General features: G+C 43.5%; 1 protein-coding gene across 1 annotated transcript in view; it reads right to left on the bottom strand.

Annotated features, from left to right (window-relative positions):
- LOC106895648 (vascular endothelial growth factor receptor kdr-like) overlaps positions 1-13,769 on the bottom strand; it is an 87,903-nt gene that overhangs the window by 69,474 nt on the left and 4,660 nt on the right. Inside the window, exons 2-6 of the mRNA XM_014955194.1 lie at positions 8,589-8,716; positions 4,227-4,386; positions 2,646-2,782; positions 992-1,151; positions 294-411 (exon numbers count right to left, since the gene is read on the bottom strand). Of these exons, the coding sequence (XP_014810680.1) occupies positions 294-411; positions 992-1,151; positions 2,646-2,782; positions 4,227-4,386; positions 8,589-8,716 (703 nt within the window). The remainder of the gene's footprint in view (positions 1-293; positions 412-991; positions 1,152-2,645; positions 2,783-4,226; positions 4,387-8,588; positions 8,717-13,769) is intronic.

Genomic DNA, 13,769 nt, shown 5'->3' with positions numbered 1-13,769 from the left:
AATAGCTTTCTGCTTCAATCTTCAAACAATTCTGTGTCCAGAGTAAATGAAATGCCCATTTTTTTCCTATAGGGACCTTTTCTGCATGATTAGGAGAGAGGTATGTCTCGCCCAGCTTCAGAGAGTGTATGTCAGCACCAAAAGGAGTCACATCTCCTGAGCTGAACTGTGCCATGAGCATTCCCAGTGCTCATCTTTTGCTGGTGTGGTAAGGAACAGGGAAAATCTATTCTAGACAGGACCCCAAAAGAAGGTCACCTATTCCTGATTTTGCTTGAGATGATGCTACTTACCAGGTGACAGTTGGACGAGGGAAGGCATCCACCTTTGCAGCGAGTTTCAGTGACTTGTGTCCTGATGTGATCTCGTAGTAAGGCCCTTTCTTATGGGAAACCGTAATGAAAGGTTTGTCTGGAAAGAGAAACCAACAGAAGGAGTAATGGCAGATCTGCCCCAGTACAACGCTCACATCTTTGAATTGCTTTGTGTCTACCCCAAATTCTTTGCAATGCAGATCTGCAGAAGCTGCAGGCAACCCAATGGAATGACGAGCTGTTACCACAGCTCCCCTGGAAAGCTCAGTCTCTCTCAAATGAAGGAATGTATATTTAAAGCAGAGAATATCCTTCCGTGTTACCCCCGTAGCAGGGTGTAAAAATGCCTGGGGTATCTCTTGTCTGTGTGGATGCCAGTGGGCCAGGTTTTCCAGGGCATCAGCAACCACACTCGGTGCCAGCTTTTTCCAAACAGTTCAGCTCCCAGTTAATCCCCGTCCTCAGACAGGTCTCACTCTTCTGCTCTCTAATGTTTCTTTGAAAACATAGTGCTGGCTGCTGACTTGATTAGACATTAGAGATGATTAACGGTTGTTTTCACTAGTTGGCATTCGTCCTAATGTCATCTGCATATCAACAGATTTAATAATCTGGCATTATCCTTTAAGTTTAACGATCTTGGTTCCTGGGTGTTCTGGTTTAGCTGCAGGACTCACCGTACACAGTGACTGTGACGTTGGCCTCCAGCTGTGTCACGTTGAATGTTTTACATATGTACAAGCCTCCGTCTTGCATGGTGACATTTTCAATTGTCAGGCTGCTGTCCACTTTGTACACCGTGCCACTCTGGTCTATTGTTCTTCTAGGATAAGGGTGCTGGAAGTCAGGGAAAAAAAAAGGGGTCAAAAAGCAGCATAAACCAGATTATTTTGTTCATCCTTTCAAAGTCTGCCAGTAAAGAAAAGCGGTGATTCATATAAAAATTATCATATCTCCCCATCACTGAAATAAATAATATAAAAGACAAATCAGCAGGAAAAGCTCTTATGTGAGGTTTCATTATGAAGTGTAGTAAGAGAGAGAAACAGAGTGGAGCTGTGGTGTGTCCTGCTGCAGCCTGGGCAGGCGGGTGAATGAGGGGACGGATCTCATCAGCCCCTTTCCGGGACCGAATCCCAGGGATCGCAGTGTGGAACTGCCAGGGGCATCCCTAGGGATGTTGTGCTTTGGGCTTTTGTTGTGTGGGTTTTTGTTGGTCACAGTCAGAATTCTTCTGTCTTAAAAAGAATATTTCTAAAAGAAATATATTATGACAGAAATATAATATATTATGACAACCAAGTGCCAATGCAAATTCCTGTAGAATTTTAGAAAGCATTACTGCTTCTGATGGGATTTTTGATCCTAGAGATTTGGCCAAGAAATTTTACATTTGTAATGTTAGAAATCTAAGGAGGGTTTGTAGAAAAACAACTCTTTTCCATCATATGGGGCTCAAGAAACAAAATTCAGTAACATCATATTACTTGCACTTCCATAAATTCTCTGTTATATTTTCTGTAGTTTCTTCACCAAGACAAAATCTGACATTCTTTCTCTCAGTGAACAAAATAAGTCAAAAATATTTAGGAGTCACATTTTACGCTTTTTCAGGGGGCTGAGATGGTTCTTTGAAATGTATATTTTGCTGAACTAAAAAGAAAGAAAAGCAATCATTTTAATTCTAAGCATCAAATAGAACCATGAGCAGTATCTCAGATAAATGAACTGAGTTGGAAAATACCCCTTCTTCCCTCTGTTTTTCCTCAGGAGAACTGAAAGGTTTTAGTACATCAAAGCAAATGCTCAGTCTCTTACATGTTTCTATGTCAAATTTGGCTTTTTTGTATGTCATCCCACAGAAAACCCAAGAACCTACACTCAGAATTTAAATTTCATTATTTGGTGGAGATTTCAGCAGATACAATTGGCTTCTCTTTCACTTTTTCCTTCTTAATAAACGCCGAGATGGATGAGCAGACTAACAACTAACAACCTTCGTGGCTGCCTTTGAGACTTCCCACTGTGAGCCGGGACCAACAAACAGGCCAGAAGAAATAAGACTGTTCTTCCAACAAGAACCATCCGCTCCTGGTCTTTCTTTATTTTTGTATTTAGCCTGAGATTTGCAGTTTAATTTGCAGGTTCAGGGTGGTCAGATAAGTTTTAGGTTCATCCAAACTGCAAATACAATCAATTGTAGGCTGACCAATGGTTGGCTGTATTTCAGAATAAGTCGTAGTTAGGATTTACTCAGCCCCAGGAACAGATCTTTCCCTTGGGTAAGGGGACACTGCATGAAAGCAGAATACAGAATTTTCTTCAACTCACTCTCCCATTAGGACACGTCCAGATGAGCTCAATGCGCCCGTTGATGAAGGTTTCTGCTCTGCATTCCAAATTGAGAGTTTCTCCGACCAGCAGTTTTTTGGGAGTTGCTTTCAGAGCCAGGTTCTGTACTCTGTCCTCTGAAATGAAAAAAAGCAAAGGTATCACCCTGCAGCACTCTCTACCTCAGTGACGTTTAGGATGGAAACCATACTCCATTTGCCTCTCCAACATCTCCTTTCACAGCTCCTTTCGCAGCTTCCAAACACCTCACCTTCTGCTGTCATTTCGATGGAAATTGTTGGAAATGCCCCCACAACAGGAACGTTAGGTCAGTTGTATAAAGGCCTGAACATCAGCTGGTCAAACTAACTGATCACGCCTGGACAATGTAATTTATGAATTACTTTTCTTGCATTTGCCATGTTTGGCTCCAACCCTCACTCATCAGCTCCATGGGCATTCTCAGAAACTAAGTTTTCAAAAGTGACTGATCTTTAGAGTTCCTCAAAATCTGCACATCTGCCAGAGGATTAATTTCTGTAGAACATGAAACAGGTTTCTCCTGCCCTCTGATGACCACTTACCTTTCCTTTCCTTTCCTTTCTGAATTTGGGGATCCCCAAATCTTGGTCTCACATATTTATTGATGCCTGAAATACATCAGTTCCGAATCATATTTATGGTGCCTGGGGCCCAACACACGTCTGACCACTGTACAGTAACACACTCTAGAGTCAGGTGCTGACTGTGTCCTTTTGGGGTGGAGAGGGATGACCTCATGGGTTTTTTAGCCTTGCATTCATAATTCTAGTAAAAAATAATTACTCCAACAATGAAGAAAAAGAGAGGGAGATTTACTTGGTTTCTTGGCTGCCGGACAAATTTACAAGCCTGTTGTTTAAAGCTGAGCGCTAATTGTATAGAAGGATGCTATGATCTAATGGGAATGAAGTCACAGTAAATTTTCCTCTGTCAAAAATATGATATATGAGGAAAAAAAGAACATACATTGAAAACAAAGGAAAAATGAACTCTAATTGGCTTTACATAAATCCCCAGCACTCAAAAATTTAATGTTTAGTTGCTTCAAATTCAGATTTTAATTCTGGACTGAAGCTCAGCTGTAAATACAAGGGATAGGGTATGGTAAATCACCAGGAAAAACTATATTAAAAAGCAAAGATTTGAATTAGCTGTTTAATTAGATTTTTATACCCTGATCTTGTGTATTTAATGACCAGAAGCAAAAAGAAAGCTACTGTTTGGTTTATCCCAAACCAGTGGTTGTTTTAATGTAAATACAGCTCAATCCAAGCAAACAAAGCTTTGGTGGGGTTTGAATAAAATAATACTCCTATTTTGTATCACCTCAACACTTGGTAAATTTTCAAAACCAGGAATGGAGCAAATCCAAGTTCTATTGAGCAGGGAAAAAAAAGGAGAAGAACGGGTTTGTGTTTTAGCGTTCCAGCTTGGACTTGCCATGGATACAGAGCAATTAGATAGATCAAATATAATTGAGGCTAAGCAAGAACTAATAGCTAGGGGTTGGTCATTCCTGGGCACACAGTGGTCACTCACCCAGTCTCTGTGCCAGGTAGTAGGAGGTGAACACGCTTCCATTGACGTTTACGGTGCACGTGAGCACTCCGGAGTAAACGAAGGAATGAGAGGGGATGACAAATCCTCTTCTTGGGTCCCACGTCATCCTCTTGAAGTTCATCTCTACAGAATGAGGGTACTGAAAAAGAAGAGACAGATTGGAGGCTTGTGAGACATTCCCTTTTCCCCCCCCAGACCACAAAGGCGACCGGCCAAGGCTGTTCTGCCAGAGGCAGGGCAGGTATTTGGCCTTTCAGAGAGGCTGGTGGTCTCATTCCACACATGTCTTAAGCAACATCAGCCTAAGCAAATAGACAAGCCCTCCCTAAGGTATGACTCTCTTTGAAATCCAAAACATGGACATCATAACTGGGGCTTTTGATTCAGTCTCTCAGATCTTAGGCAAGATACCATGCTACCCATTGTAGGTCCCATTTCTCTCATCTCTTTACTGGAAATAATTCTGCCTATCTTACATGAATTTTGTAGGGTAATCTTTTTTGAAGTGTTTAAGAACAAACTCTGCTTCTTCTGAAGCAACATGTAGCTACCGCGTGTTTCTCTGGGATTCTCACAGCACTTAAAAAATACATGTGAAGTTAGACCCCCAAAAATCAGAATTATTCATGTCACCATCTCACCTGATGGCAGTCACCTAGACACTCTGGTCTGTGACTAGTCACCCAGTTCTCTCTGTGTCACAGAAAGGGATGGGACACTTTCAAAGCAGCCTATTGTTTTCCACTAGGGACTGAGCAGCGTGGGTGTCTTTAAGACGGTAAATCATAGGATGGCAGAAATAAGGGGACTTAGTAGCTGATAAATTTTTGGTCCTAAGTTCATAAATATTTGTAATATTCTGAGATTCTTAAAAAAAAACAGTATCTGAGGAAGAAGTGAGGATAGGAAAGGCAAACATCGAAAATAAACAAGAGCAAAAATGAATTTAATAAGAATGAACCCTCTGTATACCCTTGGACAGCACCAATGTCAAGCAGGTTTAGCTTTTGTTGGTGGGAATAATTAGTTGTTTATTATTATTATTATTAACACACAGGGAAATCCTCTACTTGCCAGAGAAAATGCAAGTTACTTTCCAATCCTTTTGAAAATCCTGGATCGTGATGTGGAAAAGAAATATGTGAAATTAAATACAGAGAAATAGCTCAGGGGTCTGTAAAGGAGCAGATGAGTGAGCGTCAGCCGTTCCCACCTGTTTGCAGGGGAGTGAATGGGAGGTGAATGCTGTAGGTCTGGCTTTTCCAGCAGGACACAGGGAGGCTCTTTGGGACTGAGGATGCGCTGCTGAAAAGTTTGGGCTGAAAAACGAAGGGTTTGGGGAAACCTCAGTGTGCCTACAGTTGCAACAGGATGATTAATTTTATTTGCACAGCGCTTCTCTGTCCTTCTTATCACATACCAGCTTCTCAAAGATGAGATAAATTAATGTCCTTTTCAGAGCTACCTTGGTTTAGCTTTTGACACAAACCGAGGGAAGAGCTGCACTGGGGACTGCAAGTGGGCATTTCCTCCCTGATGTAATAGTTTTGCTCTTATTCTTGTTGTTACGCGGCACACAATTTATTTTTCTGTCTCCAAACAAACAGTGCTCTTGTCTGACAGTGGGCTTTAAATAGGGCTCCGTTTAAATAATACTTGTGTTCCAAAGACATTTCAGCTCCAGGCTCTGAGAGCGGATGCTCGTGCCTCTTGTGAATACACAATTGGTGGGGTTGGCGTTGGTTTAGGTCGCTTGTTGTTACGTATTCGGCACAAATCAAAGACCGAGGGATTATGGCCGTGGGGCAGTGACTGGTGATGTTGCTGTGGGGAAACAGGCACAGCCTGTTGTTTTCTTTTGGGACCATGTTCTCTTCTGACAGTGGTAGGAAACGTGGATTTCATGTAAATACTTTTGAAGTAATCAAACTGTGGTGTCTCTGCTCAGAACCATTAGGAAAATTCAGGAAAATTACAGAAAGAGATCTGAGACCTGAGGCTTAATCATGCTTTAACACCCCTGAAGGTCAAAGCTGTAGGTGGCAAATGGACACTGAACCAGATCAGGGACTAAACAGATCTAAAGAGACTGAAACTGCTTTTTTTTCCCCCAGAATTAAAATTGTGTTAAGCAAAATTAAAAGTTTGAATTGTGTGTCCTAGCATGGGTTTATTAATAGCGAAGATGATACGTAGAGTTAGCTGGGATATGTTTAGTATTAGCAAGAGGCACCTTACCCCATACATATTCAAAGGCCAGAGAGTGCAATGATTTTAAAGTATAATGGTAACATAAGGAACTTAATTTACAGTGGAAAAAAGTACATTTTCTACAAGAATAATAAAATGTGATAAAGCTGAACTTCATAGCTTGGCAGCTCTGCTCCCTGATGGATAGGGGAAGGGGAAAGAAAAAATAACCCTACTCAGGAGGCCTTTTTCAACACTACACAGATATTCAACGTCTTCATAAAATATTCAAAAATATATATTTAAACAATCAAACAAAAAGCGTCAATGCTGCTTGAAGGAAATCACAGTGGCTTCCCTCCCTTTGAAGTGCGTTGTCTATTGGAGATTAAATTTGGAAGGAGAGGATGTTCTAATTTTGTCTGATCTCCTTGTTCACCTCTCCTCCTCCGGCCTTACCTCCACCCCTCTCCCGCCCCGCTTCCTCCTCGCACGGGAAGCCGCCACCTCGGCTCCGCACGGCGCTAGGAAATTCCCCCACAGGGCAAAACAAGCAGTGACTTCCCATAGATGGGGCTGGTGGCTCCCGAAGCCACCACACGCCTCCCAGAACATCCCGGGGAGCAGTTCCCAGCTCCCGGCATCGGGAAGGTGCCTTTTTGGGGAGCGGCACCCAACAGCCACATCCCTGCTCCCTGCGGTTCGGCCCAAAGGGGAAAAATCTTTTGGGGAACAACGTTCTCTGCAATTCAAAAGGGAGATTTCAGTGGAGATTTCATTCCAGCAAGGTAAAGGACTTCAGCTTCTGTTTGAAGAAATTACCAGGAGAGAATTCAGCTGGCAAAGCAGGGAGAGTGGGGCTGCCTATAAATAAGGGGGGATAAGGGTGGAGATCTGCTTGGATGAGGTTCCAAGGCCAACTTTAGGCTCGTGTGACTGTGCCGAAGTCAGCAGCAGTCCTCCAGCAATGAATTTGGTTGAAGGAGGCTAAAATAAGATGGAGATGTTTCATTTTTATAGCCAAGGAGGAGAAGGTGATAACACTTAGCCAGGCTGAAGTGATAAGCTGTAACTGGAGAGGAGCCTTATTCCCCTTCCCTTTTGATCCCTCCGGACAAAATTTAAAAATAGAGATCTCCTAAAGCGATGAGGCTGGTCCTGTCCCTCTGCACATCTACTGGAAATCTGCCGTCGGTCTCAGCAGGAGCCCCAGCACCGTCTCAGGCCACCGTGATTTCATGTCCTGTGTCCCCAGAGAAAGAAACATCTAACAACTAAGACATCTAACTGGGGAGAGGAGCCGAGGTCCTCAGACCCCTCAGCACCAGCCCATCTGTGGGTGCTCCACTGTCACACCGTGTCCAGCAGAACAACCTCAGCTCTCCCAGCCCCTCCAGAACGGGGGCAGAGGATGAGCTCTGGTTCCCAGTAGGACATCTCGAGCAGTCAGCCCAGCTCAGGGATGGAAGGACATAACCTATTAGGTAAACAACAGGATTGCAGCCAGGAGACCAATGTTCTGTTCCTCACCCTGTGATAGGCTTCTCTACAGAGCAATTCTAAAGCCCTTTAAATGAGGGACTAGATCTCCATCGACTGAGGAAGCCCCAGACCTTAAATTTCCATTTTTATTATGCTAACTGGCTTGGCCTCTGCAGACCAGTCTGTAACCTTGGCATTCAGACATAACTGCTGCCGAAGGGATGGATGATGCAGGCTTTTATTCCCATGGCTGAAACTTGGTTTAAATTTATGAAATCAAGCAAAAAAGAGGCAACTGTTCTGAGGAGGTTCAAGATATAAAAGAGAGAAGCTTTCATGAGGATAGCTAATAGGCAGGTGTTATATAAAGAATTTCGAAGAAAAATAGTGTCTTACCACCTATCTTGGCCGATTTATGGAGGAACAAAAAGCCACAAGATGAGAAAAATATGTGACAAGTTCAGTCTAATCCCCAAAACACCCTTGTGCACAGTTCAGCAGTGATACACTGCAGGAGCAGGACTGTGCTGCTGGATTGTCTGTGTCTTTGGTTTTTTTTTATTTTCCTAAAACTGAGCTACCTCCATCCATTTTATTTTGTACTTTTACCCATTGTGTTGGCAGCCCAGACCTCTGAGTTGATTGAGTTTCTCTGGAACAGTCACTTACCTGGGTAAGCTTAGGTTTGATATCTGGCGAGGTGACCCGGCAAGGGACAACAACCGTTTTCTTAGCAACTAAAATGTAGATTATTTCGGGATGTTCCGGGTGAATCTCCACAAATGGGTTTTTGTAGTCTGCAGGGAAAAGAACATTGATTTTAAAAACTCCTCCTTTACTGGTCAACCACCAGAGGGGCACCATAATCCAAGTGGCTAATTGCCCATAGAAGGCTCCCTGTGGTGTGTGATGAGACAACCAGTGACATCTTGCTTGTTTGCAAATGCCCAGTGTCAGCTTGGGATTATTGCCAAGGACCAAGTGTTAAAACAGGAGCTTCTTGATACCAAACTGTTCACAAATCTGGATCAAATTTGGACTAATTGTTTGGACTGAAAAAAATGGGAACACTGAATTTAAAAATATTTGTGTTGGTATTTTTAGAGGGAATTTCGGAATAGCACTGTTTGTTTAAAAAGTAACATAAATCAAAAGAAGTCGGCTAAGCAAAAGTTAAATAATCCTAAAATGTCGGAAAATATTGAATTATGCAATGATTGAAATATCTTAAGTCAAGCAGAATACAATTTCTCAAAACTATTTCCTGTTCAGGGGAAAGAAAAAATATTATTTAACCCCATTCTTCTCCATCATCTCTCCCTACCTCCAAGACTGACCTCTACCAAATGAACAGATTCACGACAGACCCAAAAATAATCTAATTTTTTCACCTGTAAATAGTACAGATACTCACCATAATGGTACTAAACTACTGAGGAACACCTAAATGGGAAGCATGAATTTACAGTACATGTAACAGAAGTTATATTTCATTCCTAATTGATTTTTTACTGGCAGCCTGTGCCTGAATTGCCGTGTGTCCAGCCAGTCGCTAGGATTACACTATCCCAGATCATAAGCTACAATCAGAATTGGAAGCTGAAATATATAAATCTCCCCTTGTAGCATCAGTATTTAAAATCTAGAGGGTGTTTTAAAATCACTGTGCAATTAACAACAGCAACAGGCAGTTTCTGGGTTATAAAGGGTTAGAAAAGGAGAGGATGGCTTGAGCTGCAATTGTTTGGGGATCTCTGGTAGATGGCAGGTCTCATGAGCATTATCCTCTCTCTGCTTCAAAAAAATAGAGAAAAAGGGTTTGTATTTTATGGGTCCTTCTCTTTCCTACAAAATGAGGTTTCCTAGAGCCCTGTGCAGTAAGAGTTGGCCGTCATTTGTGTTATCTCAGAGATTTATCTGGTTTATAGCCACAGCCTAAAGAGAGTTCTCTGCCTACCCCAGGCCTCCTTTCCTCCTTTCTCCGTCGGGACGGAGACGCTCCGAGCACCGGCACTTTCCAGGCAGCTGGGCTGGTCACTTAACAGCTAAGCAAGTAGAAAGGGGCTCAGCTTTGGATCTTAACGAAATGACAAAGAATAAATACTGCCTGGGGAACTAATCAACTGCCAGCTGATACCTTTGTTATGGTCTGAGCAGACAAAAAACTGAATCCTTCATGAAACTCCTGCGTAAGTTCAGGCCGACTCTGGCACGGAAAAATGATCTGCTGGAACATGGGGAGCGTCACTGCCGGCGTTACAGACGCTTTCACCACCTTAAGCTAATCAGCAATCAGTTAACTCCTTGTAAAAAAGTGTCTTGGAGACAGAACTTCTTGAAACAAAAGGGACAGGGTCACTGTTCGTTAAAAATGATAACCTCAGCCTCAAGGATGATCTCGAATTCCAGATGGTGTAAATCAATTGCACTCAACTCTTGCAATAGGGAGAGCTGTGGCATGGGAAACACAGGTGCTGGCCTGCACTACCAGGCTTGGAAACTCCCTGCAGTTACCAGCAATGAGCTCCTGGAGGAAAAATCCTTGGCAAAGAAGCCCCTTCATGAAAAGAGGGTAGAGAAGAGAAAGATAGGGAAAAGAAGATATTCCCCTGCACATCGGTTCCCTCCGATGGAAGGTAACATGCCCTATCAATCTTAACTATAAGGAAACACCTAATCATTCCCATAAGATAATTAAAAGGAATAATTTACTATGGGCTGCAAAGCTCATTATATGCGAAGAAAGACAAGAGCTGTAGCCCTTTAGGGACTTATCAGCTGAGGCACCAGCTCGGAGGCGAGAGAAGGGCCCCTTCCCCTGGGTCTCAGCCGGGCTGGCCGGCTCTCCCGGTCACTGGAATTTTGCAGGAAGCTGCAGCCCGGCCGGGGTGTTGGTGTTTATCCAGTGTGGTTCCAGAGGGAACACAAACAGCAAGGAGAAGGAAGCAGAGGCAGCAGGACCGCGGAGGGGAAGGCAGCCTGCGGTCCAGCCACGGGGCCACAGCCAGGCAGGAGAATCAAAGAGGCCACACACCAAAGCAAATCAAAGGTCAAGTGCCTACAAGAACATTGTTTACCTTTGGGCAGCGAAGCCCTTCATGTTTAAATTCTCCTTCTGTCTAGGTGGAGATTAATTGCTGCTTGAGATGAGCTTAGGGAGGGTCCCTTTTAACTCAGCAGTGTAAGAGCATCTGCCTGGGGAAGGTGCAGTTCTCTCTTCGCGCCTCCGCAGTGACAGCCTGAGAGCACAGATACGGGACTGCATCACCTCGCGGTGACATCTGTTCTTTTGTTTAGTGTTATCTGTAATATAGGTGACTATCTACCAGGAGGTGGTGGAGCTCTGTAATTATCTCCTGCTCACTTGCCAGGTGAATCCCGCTCTTCCTGCCGCTGAAGGTGAGGGATTTGAAAGCCCTCAGCATCGCACCCCAGGACCTCGGCGTGTTGTAGGCTCTCTCCTAAAGCTCTTTGCTTCTCAGCACTGTGTCACCTGCCTGCGTGTTCAAAATGTCCTCCTTAGACACACGCAGAGGATTTTGTACAGGATTTTGGGTGCTTTTCGTTTCTGTTCCTGTTTTATACACCATGATGGCAATTTGTCTCATGATATTTGTATCATATCTAAAGCCTTGGAGTTAACATCACCTCTCCCTTCAGATACTATCCATCAGCCCACAGAGATAATAAGCACTAAATGGCCATTGAGGACAGTCATCCGTGGCTGTTCATGTCTGTGAAAGTCCTGAATGTTCTCATTTTGCTTCTCACTTTCTTACTGCTAAAGATAATTCTTTCCCCCTCACTATTTATTTTCATTCAGTCGTACCTTAGCTGGGAAGCCTGGGCAGAGTTTCACAGGTTCTTTAAGTTCATGTTTTGACATAATCCCCATGAAGTTTGTCTTCATTAAGGTCAAAAACACTTCGAGGAGGTTTATAATCTGTTCTTTATGTTAATAGGATCATTAGCAGTTAAGTGACACTTTGGTCAGGGTATTTTGGAAAGCTTTACAAGGAAATTGCCCAGTCTGCTCTGTTCCTTCTGGTAACCCATCAAAGCTGCTTCTCGGTACAGGAGTAACTTCTATAAAGTCACTTGTTTTGAAACTGGATCTTTGAAAATAAAGGACTTTTCAGTTTGGCAGGCCAATGAAAAGAGTTAGTGGTGGAATGTTTAGATTAAACAAAAAGCAGAATATTTTATCTTTAGGCAAAACAAAAGTGACTGCAAAACCCCCAGAAACCATTCTGAGTCAACATGAAGCATTCTGTTTTGGTCAAATGAAATACATTCTTCCCTTGGAGATTGCTGTTAGAAACATGGCAATACTTGTAGAGAAAAATATTACTTTAAAAAGTGTTACTTCAAGAATTGTGGAAGCAAAATGCTTCTCATTGTCAAACAAATAAAAGACACTGTGGAAAGATTTATTTAAAAAAAAAAAGACACCAAAAAAACCAAGTTGCCATTCTTTGGCTGAAATGATGTTTCAAGCTTCAGAAGAAATAAGAAATTCTGACTCCCCACAACACTAGGTTTTAGGCAGGCATAGACTTTGCAGAAAATACTGACCAGTTTGCCTGAAGTCCCATCATTAAGAACAGGTCTCCTACATTAGCTGCTCCCAGGCCTTGGGTAGGGTTCAGCAATTAGCGATTACTGAGTGGAGAAGAAGCAAGAAGGAAGAATTGGGGGAACTGTGTGTGATTTTGGCTGTCAGGCTTTCGTTTAGAAATTCTTTATCCGTGAGAAGGAGGGGGTCGTTACCTCTTCCTGCTGGGATGTCAAGTGCTGTCACTGATGGAGAGCCAGGAACTTACACTGCTCACTCACCATCATATCTTACGGGGCTCCTCCACTTAAAAGTGACCCTTTGGGATATGATTTGACGATACTGAATATCTTGACTCAGAACTGAAAGCATCTTACTTTTCCCTTGGATCCAGCCCTTAGTGCTTGAGGGCAGCAGAGGGGGTCCTGCAGGGTGACGTAGCCTGGATTCCCACGTCATGTGGCCCTACACACTGTTAACTGGGATGTGGTGCCAAACCCTTCCACTGTTAACTGGGATATGGTGCCAAACCCTTCCACCCGTCGGTGTGAGACAGCCAGCTTATCTGCTGGGCTCCACGCTGAGCAGACAGGACAGCATTTGCCTATCTCAGCTCGCTGAGTGTCTGGCAGCAAGTGGAGCTGTCTCCAGCGTGAAAGAAAGAAGAAATGCAGCTCCAGCTCTGTTCTCACTGGTTATATCTTCTGGAAAGCAAGCCAAAGCCCAAGTCAGGGCTGTCACCCTGGCCCTGCATTTCTGCTTCTCACATTCAGATTATCTCTGTGAACTGTCAAGAGAATTAAGGAGGCAGAAATCGGCTTCAAAGAACTTCAGAACCAAAATATGATCTCATGTGAGGGGTGCTTTCATGCACTCCCATCCTCTTTAGATTTCTCTCAGTGGGGAAAGGATGAAGGAGATGGGGCTTCTCGTCCCTGGGCTATACCATTTAATAAAGCAGAGGCTGTGGTTGATGGTAGACTCAAATCTGGTGCATTTCTTGTTCCAGCTCTCCTCATTTGCAATAGCAAGGGAGAGCTCATCCCTTTCCTTGCTGCTGGAGCCAACAAGCAGCGAGATGCATGTTCTGACAGGACAAGCTGCTTGGATGAATCCCCCTTTTTCCTTCAGAATTGTTTTAACAGGACTTGTGCTCCCATATAAAAGTCTATCTTGCTTCACCTTTGATTTCCAGTTCTGGTGCTCTGGGGTCCTGGCACACCACTGCACTGTGGCTCATGCCTGCAGTGCTACCAGCTTTGTGGTGTCCACCTGAACCTTAAAAGGAGCCAGAA

The sequence above is a fragment of the Calidris pugnax genome, unplaced genomic scaffold (assembly GCF_001431845.1).
Source record: "Calidris pugnax isolate Ruff unplaced genomic scaffold, ASM143184v1 scaffold38, whole genome shotgun sequence".
NCBI lineage: Eukaryota > Metazoa > Chordata > Aves > Charadriiformes > Scolopacidae > Calidris > Calidris pugnax.
Note: the sequence above shows the minus strand (reverse complement) of the source record. Positions and strands in the feature narration are given on the sequence as shown.